The sequence below is a fragment of the Tachypleus tridentatus genome, chromosome 11 (genome assembly GCF_004210375.1).
Source record: "Tachypleus tridentatus isolate NWPU-2018 chromosome 11, ASM421037v1, whole genome shotgun sequence".
Taxonomy (NCBI): domain Eukaryota; kingdom Metazoa; phylum Arthropoda; class Merostomata; order Xiphosura; family Limulidae; genus Tachypleus; species Tachypleus tridentatus.
The window spans coordinates 35,916,296-35,933,378 of record NC_134835.1 but is presented as its reverse complement, the minus strand read 5'-3'; the positions used below and the strand labels follow the sequence as shown (position 1 = coordinate 35,933,378).

Below are 17,083 nucleotides of genomic sequence, written 5' to 3'. Positions count from 1 at the left end.
AATGGACACTACAATTCTATCCCCTCTCGATCTTACTCTCTGATGGTCAGGAGGTGACTGATGTTCGGAACATCGCTAACACTCTAGGTGAAAGCTTTTGCGGGTATCTAGCACTTCTGCTTGTTCCTCCACCTTCCTGGCCATCAAGACTCGGGCGGAGCGATCACCTCTTTCCTTTCGAACTAACTGTTTCTTTGACTATAATCGTCCTTTTACCCTGGTGGAACTAAAAATGGCCCTTCATCGGTCTGCCAGTACGTCTGTTGGACCTGATGATATTCATTATGACATGCTGCACCATTTATCTCCTGCTTCTCTTAATGTCCTTCTGATTGTTTTCAACCGGATCTGGCAGAAGAATGTTTTCCTGATGCTTGGCGCCAGGCTATTATTTTACCTTTCTCTAAGCCAGGGAAAGATCCCAAGATTCCTTCAAACTACCGTCCAATTGCTTTGACAAGCTGTCTCTGTAAGACATTAGAAAGGATGGTTAATGCTCGTCTTGTTTGGTTCCTTGAATCAAACAACCTCCTCTCGCCCACCCAGTGTGGGTTCCGTCGACAGCACTCCACCACAGACCACCTAATTCGTCTTGAAACATCTATCAGAGAAGCCTTTCTCAACCGCCAACATCTTGTATCAATATTCTTTGACATAGAGAAGGCTTACGACACAACATGGAGGTATGGCGTTTTATGAGACCTCCATACATATGGGTTACGTGGCCATCTACCCATGTTTATTAAAAATTTTTTTAATGGACAGGAGATTCCAGGTTCGTGTGGGTTCGACACTTTCCGTTCTTTTGTACAGGAACTTGGAGTCCCTCAAGGATGTGTATTGAGTGTTACACTCTTCAGTATAAAGATAAATGCCATTACTGAACAACTCCCTCTCACTGTTGCGAATGGGCTGTATGTCGATGACTTTCACATCTCATGTCAGTCGTCAAACATGAGATATATTGAGCGGCAACTACAAACCGCCCTCAATTGTGTGGAAGTGGACTATGGCGAACGGCTTTAATTTCTCTCTCCAAAACTGTGTGCATGCACTTTGCTCGCCGACGGGTATTCACCCTGATCCTGAACTTCATATCGGTGGAGTTTTGCTGCCAGTTGTCCCGAGACCAAGTTCTTGGGGCTTATCTTTGATCGTAAACTGACCTTTATACCACACTTAAAGCAGCTCGGGTCAAATGCACAAGAGCACTGAACATCCTCCGTGTTCTCTCTTCTACCAGTTGGGGGGCAGATCGCTGTTCAATGTTAAAGGTATATCGTGCTCTTATTAGATCGAAACTCGATTATGGATCAATGGTCTATGGCTCTGCCAGACCCTCAGCCTTAAAGATGCTGGACCCGTTCATCACCAAGGACTTGACTCTGCACTGGGGCTTTCCGTACCTCTCCAGTTCAAAGTATATACATTGAATCTCATGAACCTTCTCTACACCTTCGCCGTTTGCAACTATCTTTACAATATACTTGAAACTTCATTCCTTACCAAAGCATCCCACCTGGAAATGTGTTTTCCTTCCTCGGTGGGCAGTACTTTTCAGAACAGGCGATCTGTCATTGCTCCGTTTGGCCTTCGCATCCGGAAGCAATTGGATGAATTGGGTCTGTCCTTGGATAACATTGCATGTTCCACAGGTCGCCCATCCCACCATGGCTTATTACAGCCCCAAATGTGACCTTTCTTTCAGTCACCTAAAAGGCAGATACTCCAGATTGGAAGTACCGTCTTTTATTCAATGAATATCTTTCAAACAATCATTCAGTTCCTATTTATACAGATGGTTCCAAATCAGGTAATTCAGTGGGCTCTGCTATGGTTTGCTATGGATCAGTAGTTGCACGCAGAATCCCTTCTACAGCTTCTGTGTTCACTGCTGAACTGTATGCCATATCTCTTGCCCTGGATCATATTGCAGCTGAGCAGTACTCCAACTGCACTATTTATACTGATTCGCTTAGTTCTATACTTGCCTTGGAATCGCTACACGTTGGCTCACATCCTATTCTCGCTGATATTCAGAACCGACTGGCCCGTTTCTCATTAGCAGCTACTTCAATCCAGTTTTTCTGGATACCAGGCCATGTTGGTATTCGCTGGAACGAGCTTGCAGACATGGCAGCTAAATATGTCTGCTTCAGCACCATCACTCCTATGCCTATTCCGTACATGGACTATGGTGTTATCTTCAAGGGTCGGCTCCGTGCCAGCTGGCAGTCCACTTGGAGTGAGCAACGTGACAACAAACTTTTTCAAATCAAACCCAAAATTGGACTTTGGCCATCTAGCTTCCGTAAAGTTCGGAAGGAGGAAGTTGTTCTCACTAGGCTACGCATTGGTCACAGTTTTTAACTCATCATTTTCTTTTATCTGGAACTGATGCACCAATGTGTAATTTGTGTAACACTCAAATCACTATCAGCCACATTTTACTTTCTTGCCATCGTTACAATTCTCAACGACGGCAATATTTTAAACATATTTTTTCCCAGGGTCAATCTGTAACATTGGACAGAGTTATTGGTGATGGTGACTCTGTCCACCTTGATAATGTTTTTAATTTTTAATGGCCATTAACCTTTTAATCTCATTTAAGTGTTGCATGTTTATTCATTACACCTTTTAATTGTGGTTCCTTTTTTACAGTTTTAATCTTTCTCCTTCAATTTGACATTGGACAATGGCCAGAACATTAAATAACTCGACACCAGGACTGGAAAGGCCAACTTCAGGTGACTAACGCTCCTGTTTGAACTATCCGTTTGAACTACTCGTTAGTCATCCTGGCGAGTTGTTATTATACTTTTACTGCATATCATTTCACACTTTTACTAATTAACTTTTTAGTACTGGCCATATTGACTCATAACCCGAACCAGGACTGGAAAGACCAACTTCAGGTGACTGACGGTGGTTTTATACTTACCTGTTAGTCTTCCTGGGGTTACGATCATTACCATTCTGCTACAGGTAGTTCTTTACAACCTTGTTGACTGGATGTCAACATTGGTTTTTACGCCATTTTCTGTCTTAATTGCCGTTTTGCTTCTATCTTCAATTACTTCTACAAATTTTACTCCATTTACTTGACTTTATCCTTTTACTGGACATTTGGCTACTCATTATTACGATTTTATGGAGTGTCTTTTAAAACTTTTACTTTCTTTTACATTTTGATAATAGCTGCTATGACACATAACCCAGAACCAGGACTGGAAAGGCCAACTTCAGGTGATTGACGGTGGTTCTTGAACTTACCTGTTAATCTTCCTGGCGGGTTATGATCATTACCTTTTTGCTAGAGTAAATACCTTACAACTTCTTATACTCTACCTTTTATCTTAACATTGTAGACTAGGTGTCAACATTGGTTTTATACTTTTTTGTTTTACCTTCAGTTCCATTTATGTCTATTACTACATTTATTTATTTATTTATTTTTTTTTTACATTTTTACCGAATGTCTGGCGCAGATAGCCTCGCTGCTTTGTGCCATAAAACACTAAATCAATCAATCAATGTACAATAGGAATCATTTTAGGTTAGTTAAGATTAAATTAGCTAAAATAAATAATAATAATATAATAAAAATGTTTCACAAGGCACACGTAAACACCTTGTAATAGTATATAGGTAATAATACTTCTTAACATAATGTGAGCTTCACGTTTCACAAGTTAGTTACAACTTATAATGGTGTAGATAGTGGTTAAATACAGTTCAAAGGGCAATTAAACAATAACATTTAATTATAAATAGATGCATGCTATTACAAACATAAAGCTACGTAGAGTGAAGAAATGTAGTTTCATGTTGAAGTCATTCCAGAAATGGGAATTTAAATGCATTTCATGTTTTTGTGATGGTGGTTACAAGGTCATTCAAATTGACAGATTTTATTTTGAGATAGGTAGAGAAAGTAACAAATCAACTATAAATGTATTTAGAAGGTTTTAGGGATTACACAAAGGAAATTAGATATTTAAGGTGAGGAAAAGTATTTCTAATTTTAACGTAAAAATTACTTTGCATACAGATTGTTTGAAACAAATACTCAATATATTCATGGAAAATATTTTATTTTATTAAAATTACTTTGCTAATATGATTTTTTGTATGTGAAAGACTTATAAGACTACAAAACGTTTTGAAGACATATACACTATATTGAGAGTTAGAAGTATTAAATCTAAAAAGAATTTGAAACAAGTACAAAAAGGTTACATGGTCAGTCAAATTGACCAAGACCATATAATGTCATATAAACATTATTACGACATACTTTTAATAGTAACAACAAAACCAGTAACAGGTAGTGTAAAAAGAACAAGTAATAAGTGAAATGGAAGATTTTTTTTCTAGGATTTATAAAATTTTTGAGAAATGATAAACTATTAGCTGCTTCTGAAATATGGTGACAATAGAATTTTTTTTAAGAATATGATTATAATAACGCTCACCCTAAAGGAGAAACAAAGCTTGAGAAAGAAATTTTAAGTCTATTATGATACATATTCCATGTGTATAATCATCTTGAAATAGAGAAACCAAAAAAGCGTTATGAATGTTTGCTTATTGTATTCGTAAACAACAACTTTGCTCATACATGTTTAGAAAAACTATTAAAAGCTACATATGAAACATTTCAATAGAAAGTAAACAAGTAAAGGGTTAATTTTTGCTTTTTGACCTAAGTATGTAACTCTTCTCAGAAGTCCATATTTATTTATTTATTGTAGAGTAGCTATCTGAATATAATGACAGGTAGTTTCTGTTTTTGTTTAGGCTTTTATGACAGGAAGATTAAAGTTACAAGGAAATATAATGCTGACACAACGAATGAACAAACTGTGGCAGGAAATTATAAAATCTGGGCGTGCCGTTGAATTGCCACTTGTTGCCCCCATCTTATCAGAGGAAAAGGTAAGAAATAGTTACGTGGTTTAAGCTTGAAATTACCGGGTGTGTGATTAAAGTACTACTTGTCTCAGTCTTATCACAGGAGAAGATAATGATTTAAACAAGTCAAAAGCCACAAAATTTGGATTTACTATTGAAATGTCACTTGTTTAATTTTACTGGGAGAAAGTAAGTAATGATAAGAAATGTCACTTGTTGTTCTAATTTTACTGGGAGAAAGTGACTAATGATAAGAAATGTCACTTGTTTTTAACAGTTTTTTACAGGAAGAAAGTGACCAATGATAAGAAATGTCACTTGTTTTTAACAGTTTTTTACAGGAAGAAAGTAAGTAATGATAAGAAATGCTACTTGTTGCTCTAATTTTACTGGGAGAAAGTAAGTAATGATAAGAAATGCTACTTGTTGCTCTAATTTTACTGGGAGAAAGTAAGTAATGATAAGAAATGCTACTTGTTGCTCTAATTTTACTGGGAGAAAGTAAGTAATGATAAGAAATGCTACTTGTTGCTCTAATTTTACTGGGAGAAAGTAAGTAATGATAAGAAATGTCACTTGTTGTTCTAATTTTACTGGGAGAAAGTGACTAATGATAAGAAATGTCACTTGTTTAATTTTACTGGGAGAAATTAAGTAATGATAAGAAATGCTACTTGTTTAATTTTACTGGGAGAAATTAAGTAATGATAAGAAATGCTACTTGTTTAATTTTACTGGGAGAAATTAAGTAATGATAAGAAATGCTACTTGTTGCTGTAATTTTACTGGGAGAAAGTAAGTAATGATAAGAAATGCTACTTGTTGCTCTAATTTTACTGGGAGAAAGTAAGTAATGATAAGAAATGCTACTTGTTGCTGTAATTTTACTGGGAGAAAGTAAGTAATGATAAGAAATGCTACTTGTTGCTGTAATTTTACTGGGAGAAAGTAAGTAATGATAAGAAATGCTACTTGTTGCTGTAATTTTACTGGGAGAAAGTAAGTAATGATAAGAAATGCTACTTGTTGCTGTAATTTTACTGGGAGAAAGTAAGTAATGATAAGAAATGCTACTTGTTGCTGTAATTTTACTGGGAGAAAGTAAGTAATGATAAGAAATGCCACTTGTTGTTCTAATTTTACTGGGAGAAAGTGACTAATGATAAGAAATGTCACTTGTTTTTAACAGTTTTTCACAGGAAGAAAGTAAGTAATGATAAGAAATGCTACTTGTTTAATTTTACTGGGAGAAATTAAGTAATGATAAGAAATGCTACTTGTTGCTGTAATTTTACTGGGAGAAAGTAAGTAATGATAAGAAATGCTACTTGTTGTTCTAATTTTACTGGGAGAAAGTAAGTAATGATAAGAAATGCTACTTGTTGCTGTAATTTTACTGGGAGAAAGTAAGTAATGATAAGAAATGCCACTTGTTGTTCTAATTTTACTGGGAGAAAGTGACTAATGATAAGAAATGTCACTTGTTTTAACATTTTACAGGAAAAAGTAAGTAATGATAAGAAATGCCACTTGTTTAATTTTACTGGGAGAAATTAAGTAATGATAAGAAATGCTACTTGTTGCTGTAATTTTACTGGGAGAAAGTAAGTAATGATAAGAAATGCTACTTGTTGCTGTAATTTTACTGGGAGAAAGTAAGTAATGATAAGAAATGCTACTTGTTGCTGTAATTTTACTGGGAGAAAGTAAGTAATGATAAGAAATGCCACTTGTTGTTCTAATTTTACTGGGAGAAAGTGACTAATGATAAGAAATGTCACTTGTTTTAACAGTTTTTACTGGAAGAAAGTAAGTAATGATAAGAAATGCTACTTGTTTAATTTTACTGGGAGAAATTAAGTAATGATAAGAAATGCTACTTGTTGCTGTAATTTTACTGGGAGAAAGTAAGTAATGATAAGAAATGCCACTTGTTGTTCTAATTTTACTGGGAGAAAGTGACTAATGATAAGAAATGTCACTTGTTTTAACAGTTTTACTGGAAGAAAGTAAGTAATGATAAGAAATGCTACTTGTTTAATTTTACTGGGAGAAATTAAGTAATGATAAGAAATGCTACTTGTTGCTGTAATTTTACTGGGAGAAAGTAAGTAATGATAAGAAATGCCACTTGTTGTTCTAATTTTACTGGGAGAAAGTGACTAATGATAAGAAATGTCACTTGTTTTTAACAGTTTTTTACAGGAAGAAAGTAAGTAATGATAAGAAATGCTACTTGTTTAATTTTACTGGGAGAAATTAAGTAATGATAAGAAATGCTACTTGTTGCTCTAATTTTACTGGGAGAAATTAAGTAATGGTAAGAAATGCCACTTGTTTAATTTTACTGGGAGAAAGTAAGTAATGATAAGAAATGCTACTTGTTGCTGTAATTTTACTGGGAGAAAGTAAGTAATGATAAGAAATGCCACTTGTTTAATTTCAATGGGAGAAATTAAGTCATGATAAGGAATGTCACTTGTTCTAATTTTACTGGGAGAAAGTGACTAATGATAAGGAATGTCACTTGTTTTAACAGTTTTACTGGAAGAAAGTAAGTAATGATAAGAAATGCCACTTGTTTAATTTCAATGGGAGAAATTAAGTCATGATAAGGAATGTCACTTGTTCTAATTTTACTGGGAGAAAGTGACTAATGATAAGGAATGTCACTTGTTTTTAACAGTTTTTTACTGGGAGAAAGTAAGTAATGATAAGAAATGCCACTTGTTTAATTTCAATGGGAGAAATTAAGTCATGATAAGGAATGTCACTTGTTCTAATTTTACTGGGAGAAAGTGACTAATGATAAGGAATGTCACTTGTTTTTAACAGTTTTTTACTGGAAGAAAGTAAGTAATGATAAGAAATGCCACTTGTTTAATTTCAATGGGAGAAATTAAGTCATGATAAGGAATGTCACTTGTTCTAATTTTACTGGGAGAAAGTGACTAATGATAAGGAATGTCACTTGTTTTAACAGTTTTTACTGGAAGAAAGTAAGTAATGATAAGAAATGCCACTTGTTTAATTTCAATGGGAGAAATTAAGTAATGATAAGGAATGTCACTTGTTCTAATTTTACTGGGAGAAAGTGACTAATGATAAGGAATGTCACTTGTTTTTAACAGTTTTTTACTGGAAGAAAGTAAGTAATGATAAGAAATGCCACTTGTTGCTCTAATTTTACTGGGAGAAAGTAAGTAATGATAAGAAATGCTACTTGTTGCTCTAATTTTACTGGGAGAAAGTAAGTAATGATAAGAAATGCTACTTGTTGCTCTAATTTTACTGGGAGAAAGTAAGTAATGGTAAGAAATGCCACTTGTTTAATTTTACTGGGAGAAATTAAGTAATGATAAGAAATGCTACTTGATGCTCTAATTTTACTGGGAGAAATTAAGTAATGATAAGAAATGCTACTTGTTGCTGTAATTTTACTGGGAGAAATTAAGTAATGATAAGAAATGCCACTTGTTGTTCTAATTTTACTGGGAGAAAGTGACTAATGATAAGAAATGTCACTTGTTTTTAACAGTTTTTTACTGGAAGAAAGTAAGTAATGATAAGAAATGCTACTTGTTTAATTTTACTGGGAGAAATTAAGTAATGATAAGAAATGCTACTTGTTTAATTTTACTGGGAGAAATTAAGTAATGATAAGAAATGCTACTTGTTGCTCTAATTTTACTGGGAGAAAGTAAGTAATGATAAGAAATGTCACTTGTTGCTGTAATTTTACTGGGAGAAAGTAAGTAATGATAAGAAATGCCACTTGTTGCTCTAATTTTACTGGGAGAAAGTGACTAATGATAAGAAATGTCACTTGTTTTTAACAGTTTTTTACTGGAAGAAAGTAAGTAATGATAAGAAATGCTACTTGTTTAATTTTACTGGGAGAAATTAAGTAATGATAAGAAATGCTACTTGTTGCTGTAATTTTACTGGGAGAAAGTAAGTAATGATAAGAAATGCCACTTGTTTAATTTCAATGGGAGAAATTAAGTCATGATAAGGAATGTCACTTGTTTTTAACAGTTTTTTACTGGAAGAAAGTAAGTAATGATAAGAAATGCCACTTGTTTAATTTCAATGGGAGAAATTAAGTCATGATAAGGAATGTCACTTGTTCTAATTTTACTGGGAGAAAGTGACTAATGATAAGGAATGTCACTTGTTTTTAACAGTTTTTTACTGGAAGAAAGTAAGTAATGATAAGAAATGCCACTTGTTTAATTTCAATGGGAGAAATTAAGTCATGATAAGGAATGTCACTTGTTCTAATTTTACTGGGAGAAAGTGACTAATGATAAGGAATGTCACTTGTTTTTAACAGTTTTTTACTGGAAGAAAGTAAGTAATGATAAGAAATGCCACTTGTTTAATTTCAATGGGAGTAAGTCATGATAAGGAATGTCACTTGTTCTAATTTTACTGGAAGAGAAAGTAAGTAATGATAAGAAATGTCACTTGTTTTAACAGTTTTTACTGGAAGAAAGTAAGTAATGATAAGAAATGCCACTTGTTTAATTTCAATGGGAGAAATTAAGTCATGATAAGGAATGTCACTTGTTCTAATTTTACTGGGAGAAAGTGACTAATGATAAGGAATGTCACTTGTTTTTAACAGTTTTTTACTGGAAGAAAGTAAGTAATGATAAGAAATGTCACTTGTTGCTCTAATTTTACTGGGAGAAAGTGAGTAATGATAAGAAATGCAGAACTTGGAAATCAATATAGAATTAAAAGTACTATTTTTAAGCATAATGTTAATAAGTGTGAACATTTGTGTTACCAATTTTACTTATGTTATGTATTTACTTATTTGGATCACAGATAACAATACTCATATAGCTGATTCATGTGCTTCCTATTCAGAATTTTTCATAGTGAATAAAGATTTTTTGGGAGTTTTTTTTTTAATAACTGGAATAAATTCATGGCAAGGTTATAAAGTTAGTAATTATTAGATTAAACTTGTACTAACAGTTTGTTTTTTGGAGGGGTGCAATAGATAGGAGCAAACACTATGGTAGATTAAAGATAGGTTTAATTTATTATATTAATTATTTAGTGTTTTATCATGATAACATTTTACATATGTGTAATAGCCTCTTCGTACAGACATCAAGAGTGATTACATCTTCCTCGATTTTGCCAAAAGAGTTGGAAGAACTCCAGCCATTGTTACTAAGACACAAACAGTGTATGAATGGAATATCTTGAAAAATGGATCACCAACAGCCCAATGGAGTAAGCAGTGGTGTTAATACCTAGTAGTTGATCAGATAATTTGTTCTCACAGTGTTTTATGTTATTCTACAATATAGTTGGTAATGTGTTGGGAAGCAATGTGATAGAGGTAAAGGTGATTTTCTAGTGAGAGTAATGGCTAAAATCCCTATTACCTGAGAACTTTTAAAAGATCCATCTTTTGAGTGCATTTGGATTATAGGGTCTTTTCATTTCTAACAAGATTTCTTGAACCTATGTATTTTTCTGGTGACAGTATAAGTAGTGTGAATCTTTTGACATAATATATTTGAATAAGGTCTTGATAGATGCTTTTCTTAATGTATGTTTTATTTTGAAGGGTTCAGCTCTTTAGAATGATATATATTTATATGTATCTTTGTGAAATTTATTCAAGTTGGTATAAACAGCCTGTCAGGAAACAGTGTAACAGTGTTAAAGATGGTTTTCTTGTGATTATAATTATGGTGCGTCTTTTGATATAAAATAAATTTCAATTAGGTCTTAATAGATGCTTTAACTTAGCATACAAGTTTGTTTTTTTGTTTTTTTTGAAGGAATTCAACTTCTTAGGGTTATTTATATATATTTATATGTAAACATATTCCAGTTCAGTAATGCAGGTTATAAAATCCATTTTTAAACATTTGAGTTTGAAACATAAAAGCAAGCAAGAAAAGGTTCAGTATTTTCTAAAAGCATTAATTTGTTTGCCAAACTAGCTTATTTAGTTGTCAAAGTATTAGAGATTTATTAATGTTATTATGTGCTGTCAAGCATAATTATTTTAATAAATCTCTAGTACTTTAACAACTAAATATGCTGGTTTGAAAATAATGCTTTAACAAGATACTGATACAAATTTCTTTTACACAAAACACTAATTGGATCAATAAATGATGATGCAAATTACAGTATTACTGTAATGTGATATCACACACGTTTACCAACACAGTTTTGGTTTATCACAATTTATTAAAATAATTATGCTTTGTTTATTGTATGTTGTTTCTAAAGAGGACTTCATCAGGACTTTTTCAAGGTGTAGGATTGTAATTGAAATTCTATTTATTTTGTAATTCATGAAAAAACAAAATGTATGCCATAGAATATCATGCCCAATATTGAATTGAAATAGCAGTGTTCATACATGTTTGCAACTGAAAATCCATACTGGGCCAGCAGAGAACAATGTGATTTAACCAATAGTCTACTGTGATGTAGCATATCCCTTCCTCTCACACACATCTTATTACCGAATGTTCTGTGTTTGGCAAATTGTATTGTTTCAAAGTTATATTCACCCATTTTTAATTATTTTTGTTTAGAGTTAATAACAGAAATTATTGTTAGAAAGTGACCACTGTTATTGAATTTGTATAATGATTTATTAAAGTTATTTTCTTTAAAGAGAAAAATAAATAGAATGTTTATAGTAAATGTTTATAACTTTTGAGGAAACTCATTTTGTGAATCATATGTAAACTATAAATATTGAAAGTAAGGACGTGAGTATTACTGCAGTAATAATAGTTTGTGCAGATCTATTAAAGTGTGATCATGTTTCATTTTTAGCAACTGATTTAAAGAATGGTTTTGGAGCTATATATAGGGGACCTCCTAAAACTGGGAAGGCTGATTGTACATTAACCTTGGAAGACAGTGATTTGACTGAGATAGTTGCAGGTGGAATGGATCCAAAAAAGGTTAGAATTTGCATATTTTCTGATCCCAAACTGTCCTGAATGTGCATTTATTAAGCTATTTCATAGTTACTATTATTATTTAAAAAAACATTTTACCCAAGGTCTGTTTTATGTTCTGTCACAGAAAATTTACAATGATAATTTAACTTTATTTCATATTTTCCTATCCTGTAATGTTTTAAAAATCAAACTTAACTCCTGAGAAAAAAGATCCAAGAATCCACAAAGAGACATTTGTTTTGTTATGTATGTTGGTCCCATTTGCCAAAGACATTGATATAAATCTTTTTCAGTAACAAGTTTGTTTTAAATATTTTTGTTTCAATTGTCTGTCATTTCTGCAGTAAAAAAAATTCATCTCATATTTCTGTCATCCCAATTTTCCAGAGATTTTAACATAAAGAAATGAACAGTTTCTTATATTTTTATAACTAATTTTAACAGATGGTATCAGACTTTAATCTACTTAAGAATTTGATGTTCAATAAGGTCCAAAGAACTTAAATAATTTGCTGGTTATGAAGAATTGTCTTCCATCAGTAAGTTATTTATAATTCAATGCAAACTAAATCTCTAAATAAGTTTGTTTATTCAGTAAATTTTATCTCCAATAATTAATTAATATGTAGAAAAAATAATTTCATATGATGGAATTTCTTAATATATCATGTGAGTTGCATTCTTGCAACTATTAAAGATTAATCAAAGATTAATTAAACTCAGTAAATTTTTTATTTCTCATGACACCCCCTAGTGGCACAATGGTATTTTTATGGACTTCAAACAAACAAATCTCTTTGTCAAACACAATAAATTTATAATTTAAACACAAATCATTGTGAATGTATAAAGAAGTATGAGGCCTTTATCTAGGAAGTTTTGTGACACAATCAACTTGATATCTATACTATAAATTCCAATTACAAGTGCAAGTCATCATGTGGTAAAATCTATTAAACTATGAAAGATATATATATTTTTTTTAGATAAGATTTTGCTGATGAATTTTTCTCAAACACAATTTTAATTTATATGCTGCTTGGATGAAAGTTTATCAAATCACATAAACTGACCAATAAAGTATAATAAAAATTTGTATCATATTTTTGTCCTTACAGGCAATAACGGCTAGAAAACTGGAAGTTAGTGGAAACATAGCTTTGGCAGAAAAGTTGCAAAACCTGATTTCTCCTCAAGCTAAGTTGTAGAAGGAAATAGAAAAAAAGTGTTGATATTATCATTCCAGTTCTGAGAGAATCATGTGCGATCTAGACGAAAAATGTTTGTTTCATAGAACTTGTAACAATAATAATAATAATAACCTGCATTATAGACTTTGCTATAAATAATGGGGAGATGGTTAACTAATATCTATTCATAACATGTGATACAGTATAATTATAGAATTATGGTTATTTTAAGTGCGTATTACCCAACATTTTGTGTGGTGTTATCTGTTTATGAACTGTAATAAAATAATAAAATTGATATAACTATTTAGGGAAGTGAAAAATCATAAATCATCTTAAGATAATTGTTTGTACTGAGAAAGACTTGATTTATAAAAATGTTTAGGTGGAATAATATTTTGCTGGACTGTTTCATGTTTTGCTCTCTGTGCCGAGGCCCTCATCAGATCTAAACATCTAAATGTGATTGCTCTTTGTCAGTGCAGAGGCCAAACATTCATAAACTTGAACATTTCAAGCAGATGCAATCCTAAGAAATATTGCACAGATTTTAAATTGTATGATTGGTACAACTGTTTTTCACACTCTTTCCCTTTAAAGTAAATTTTGTTTTGTAAAACATACTTGACAAGTATTAGCCAGTAGATTACAGTAAATTTTGTAGTATTACAAAAAAAAAGTTTCTTTTTATTAAACATAGTTAAATAAGAAAATTCAACTCTTAAAAGTTGTTCTCAGTTATGTCAATATAGAAAACATAAATTCATTCTATATATATAATACCTGCTGTAATTTAAATTTTTTATCACCAGCGTCGTTTATTCACTTTTGTGTTGAACAACAGGTGATTTGTGTGATGACGTCTTAAGTGTGTGCCTGAGATATATCAGGGTTTGAATAACTAATATAATTAGTAAATTAGTTTTTATCCTTACATGAGTAATAAAATGAACTGTTGGTGTAGACTTCTTCACGTAGCAGTTGCCTTTTTGTTTTTTTATAATAGTGGTCAAAAGATGTTGCTTTGAATATTGTGGCCTAACTTGTAAAACTGATGTTTTTTGTGAAAAATGATTTTATTCAAATAGTCTATATCTTTTGTATCTACAATAATATATTCTGTTTCAGTCTGTTTTGTTTCCCCCCATCTCCTTAAGCAATAGCTCCTTTAAAGCATTTCATATGATACTCAGTTCACTTAGAAATAAAATATCTGAAGTGATTGAAATCAGTTGTTTCTCTAAAACAGTTATTGTTATGGTGGTACAGTATTAATATTGTTATGAAAACTTTAGAAATTGTTAACATAAGTTTAAGCTGTGGGTGATTCAATACCATTTTTATTCAGATGTTGAGAAGTTCCAGATAGGGTGCCCTTTAGAATACTCATTGTGAAATTGTTAAAGTATTACAACTATTCAAATGCTAGACATTTATTGTTAAATGCAACAGTAATCAGTACTAAATTTACTACTCTATGTTACTCATAGTCATTTTGCATAATATTTGTTTTTTTAATTTTGGAAGATTGCACCTTTTGAATGGTAAATATAAAATTCAGATGAACTCATGATAAATTTAAAAGAATATGATATATTCCTTAAATTCCTCTGGTCTAGGTGATAGTCATTGAAAATGAGTGTATTATAATCAGAATATTAGTTTCCTCTCTTCACTAAACTAAACAAAAAAAGGTGATTGTGAATAATAGTCTGAATAAGAATTTTGTTTATAGGTTCATGAAATTGATCAAAGTTAAATAAATAATGTAATTTTCAAACACCTATAACAAGTGTAAAAACAATTATTTTTCAACATGTCTGAAATTTATTTTTCATTTTTCAATTATATGTAATGTTTATATTATAAGGAATAAATTTTGTATGAAGTTTTTATGTCTCATTTTCACAACTTAAAGAAAAGGTAGAGACAGTGTTATGTTGTGTTAGACTCATAATATGTCAGTAGGTTTACAAATATAACACATTTGTTAATGAATACTAGTAATTTCCTGGCCAACAAAATGTATTTGCAGAGAACAGGACAAAAAGATAACATGAAAATAACAAAGACATCATAATGTATCATTGTTCCTAGGCTACATGTTTTGCAAGAATGGTAACTATGGTAACACCTATTAAGTTTTTACTATGATTTGTGTAATCATAGAAGGAAAGATATTTTTACTTCAATCAACTTGGTCATAAGGTGATTGATCCTGCATAGAAACAGTTAAAATTTGTTAGAATTAAAAATCACAAAAATTTATTGTAGCGGTTTGAACATTACGACTGTTACAACAATATTTTCATGCCTTTAGTGTAACTACATAGTTTCACAATTTCATGTACTCCAATTGAGCAAAAGCAGTTACAATTGCATTCTAAAGTAATTCAGTAGCATTTCAAAACAAAAGAACTAGCGAGTGAAATATCTTTTAATTTGATGATTAACAGGCTTTTTTAGCCTGTGAGCTATAAATTCCATTCAAAATTCTTTGTGACAAAAACTCTTAATTACAGGCTTATTTCTATATCATATCAATGAACACTGATTTGTTTCCCAACTTTAAGATTTACCTTGTGAGGAAAACATTCCTGTATAATTCACAAATAGATGTTACTCTTCCTTTGCCAGTTTAAGAAGTATAATTAACCTGCAATGAATTTTTTTTTTATTTCACAAGTAATTTTTTTTAAATACATTTATGTATCTATTTTAATATTAGTACAATATTTTCTTCACTAAATTAATTTGACTTCCACTTGTCATACCAGTCATGAAAGGAGCACCATCAACAGTGATCTCATTTACTCTAGAAGAGCTAACTGATTTGTAGGTCATCTTCTCTACCACCAGGAGCCTTTACTCTCAGTGAAGGGGGTTGTCAGTTTCAATAGCAGGACTTACACCATCCAAACAAGGAAGAGGTATTTGCATTCAAAGTTCATGAGACAGTATCAAATGACCTTGGGAACAAGCCCAGATACCATCATGAGTGAAGTTCCAAACCAAACTACCCAAGTTTTAACTGTCCCACCCCTCAATAGATCAAGTTTGAATATACAAATAACACTGTTGAAAGATGGTAACTGACAGGACTGAAGCTTGGACACTTTACAATGGATGTCAGAAGGACCACAGCCAGATACTTTTTAAACCACCACATAGGGTAATCATAACAATGGTGAGATTAAGGTAATGGAAAATTTATTCCCACTGATTTATAGATATATTTTTGCTTTTACCTAATGTCCTAATTCTATTATTGAATTAATTTCATAATGTATTTTTATTTATTTCATTATTAACCTGATATCTTTTTTCATGAAACATTGTAGTCTTTATTTTGATTGTGTTTCACTTCTGTTCAAGTGAAAGGGTAATTTATAGTTTTTTTTATGTACCCTTGAAGGGCTCATTTTGTTGTTTTTTAAATTGATTATTGTGCATTTTAATATTTTCTTGTGAAACAACTTTACTTTTTTTTAAGGGTCAGATATTTCATTTAGTAATTTTTGCTGCTTGTGTTATGTTAAACTGTAATTATTAACTTTGCTAAAAAGTTTTCATTTTTTTTATGTTTACCTTTATTGAAGGGCTTAATTCCATGTATTTTGGTGTGAACTGGCTTTGGCTTAATATGTAATTCATTATTAATAAATTAAAGTTTTAATTAATGTTAACTCAGTGTGCATTGGTGGGGGTCAATGTGTACGTCCCAGGACCTTTTACAGAATCCCATTAAGCATAATGTTATGTATTCAATGTTAAGAGTTCTCAAGCATTAACTATACTATACATTGCTGATTTAACAACAGTTAATGGTAAACACCAGATACAATAAACAGGAATACTGAAAACAATTGTAGATGTATTTCACTGGTTATAGAAGTTAGACTAATGCAATATGGACAAAATTACTTTTGTTCTTCACATGAATGTCACCTTGAAATACAGCTTGTTACGAGTGAATTAGATTACCATCATCTATTGGCAGAAATACTTTGAGTTCAA

At 31.6% G+C, this 17,083-nt stretch overlaps 1 protein-coding gene across 2 annotated transcripts in view; it reads left to right on the top strand.

Annotated features, from left to right (window-relative positions):
• The window catches only part of Mfe2 (peroxisomal Multifunctional enzyme type 2), a 70,374-nt gene extending 55,417 nt beyond the window's left edge, over positions 1-14,957 (top strand). Inside the window, exons 31-34 of one of the 2 annotated variants that reach the window (XM_076466782.1) lie at positions 4,804-4,941; positions 10,029-10,170; positions 11,746-11,876; positions 12,995-14,957. In XM_076466782.1, the coding sequence (XP_076322897.1) occupies positions 4,804-4,941; positions 10,029-10,170; positions 11,746-11,876; positions 12,995-13,084 (501 nt within the window). In that variant the 3' untranslated portion in view covers positions 13,085-14,957. Of the gene's footprint in view, positions 1-4,803; positions 4,942-10,028; positions 10,171-11,745; positions 11,877-12,994 lie in introns of those variants that run through there. The other variant, XR_013017294.1, reaches the window with a different exon arrangement.
• The last annotated feature ends 2,126 nt before the right edge of the window (positions 14,958-17,083 follow it).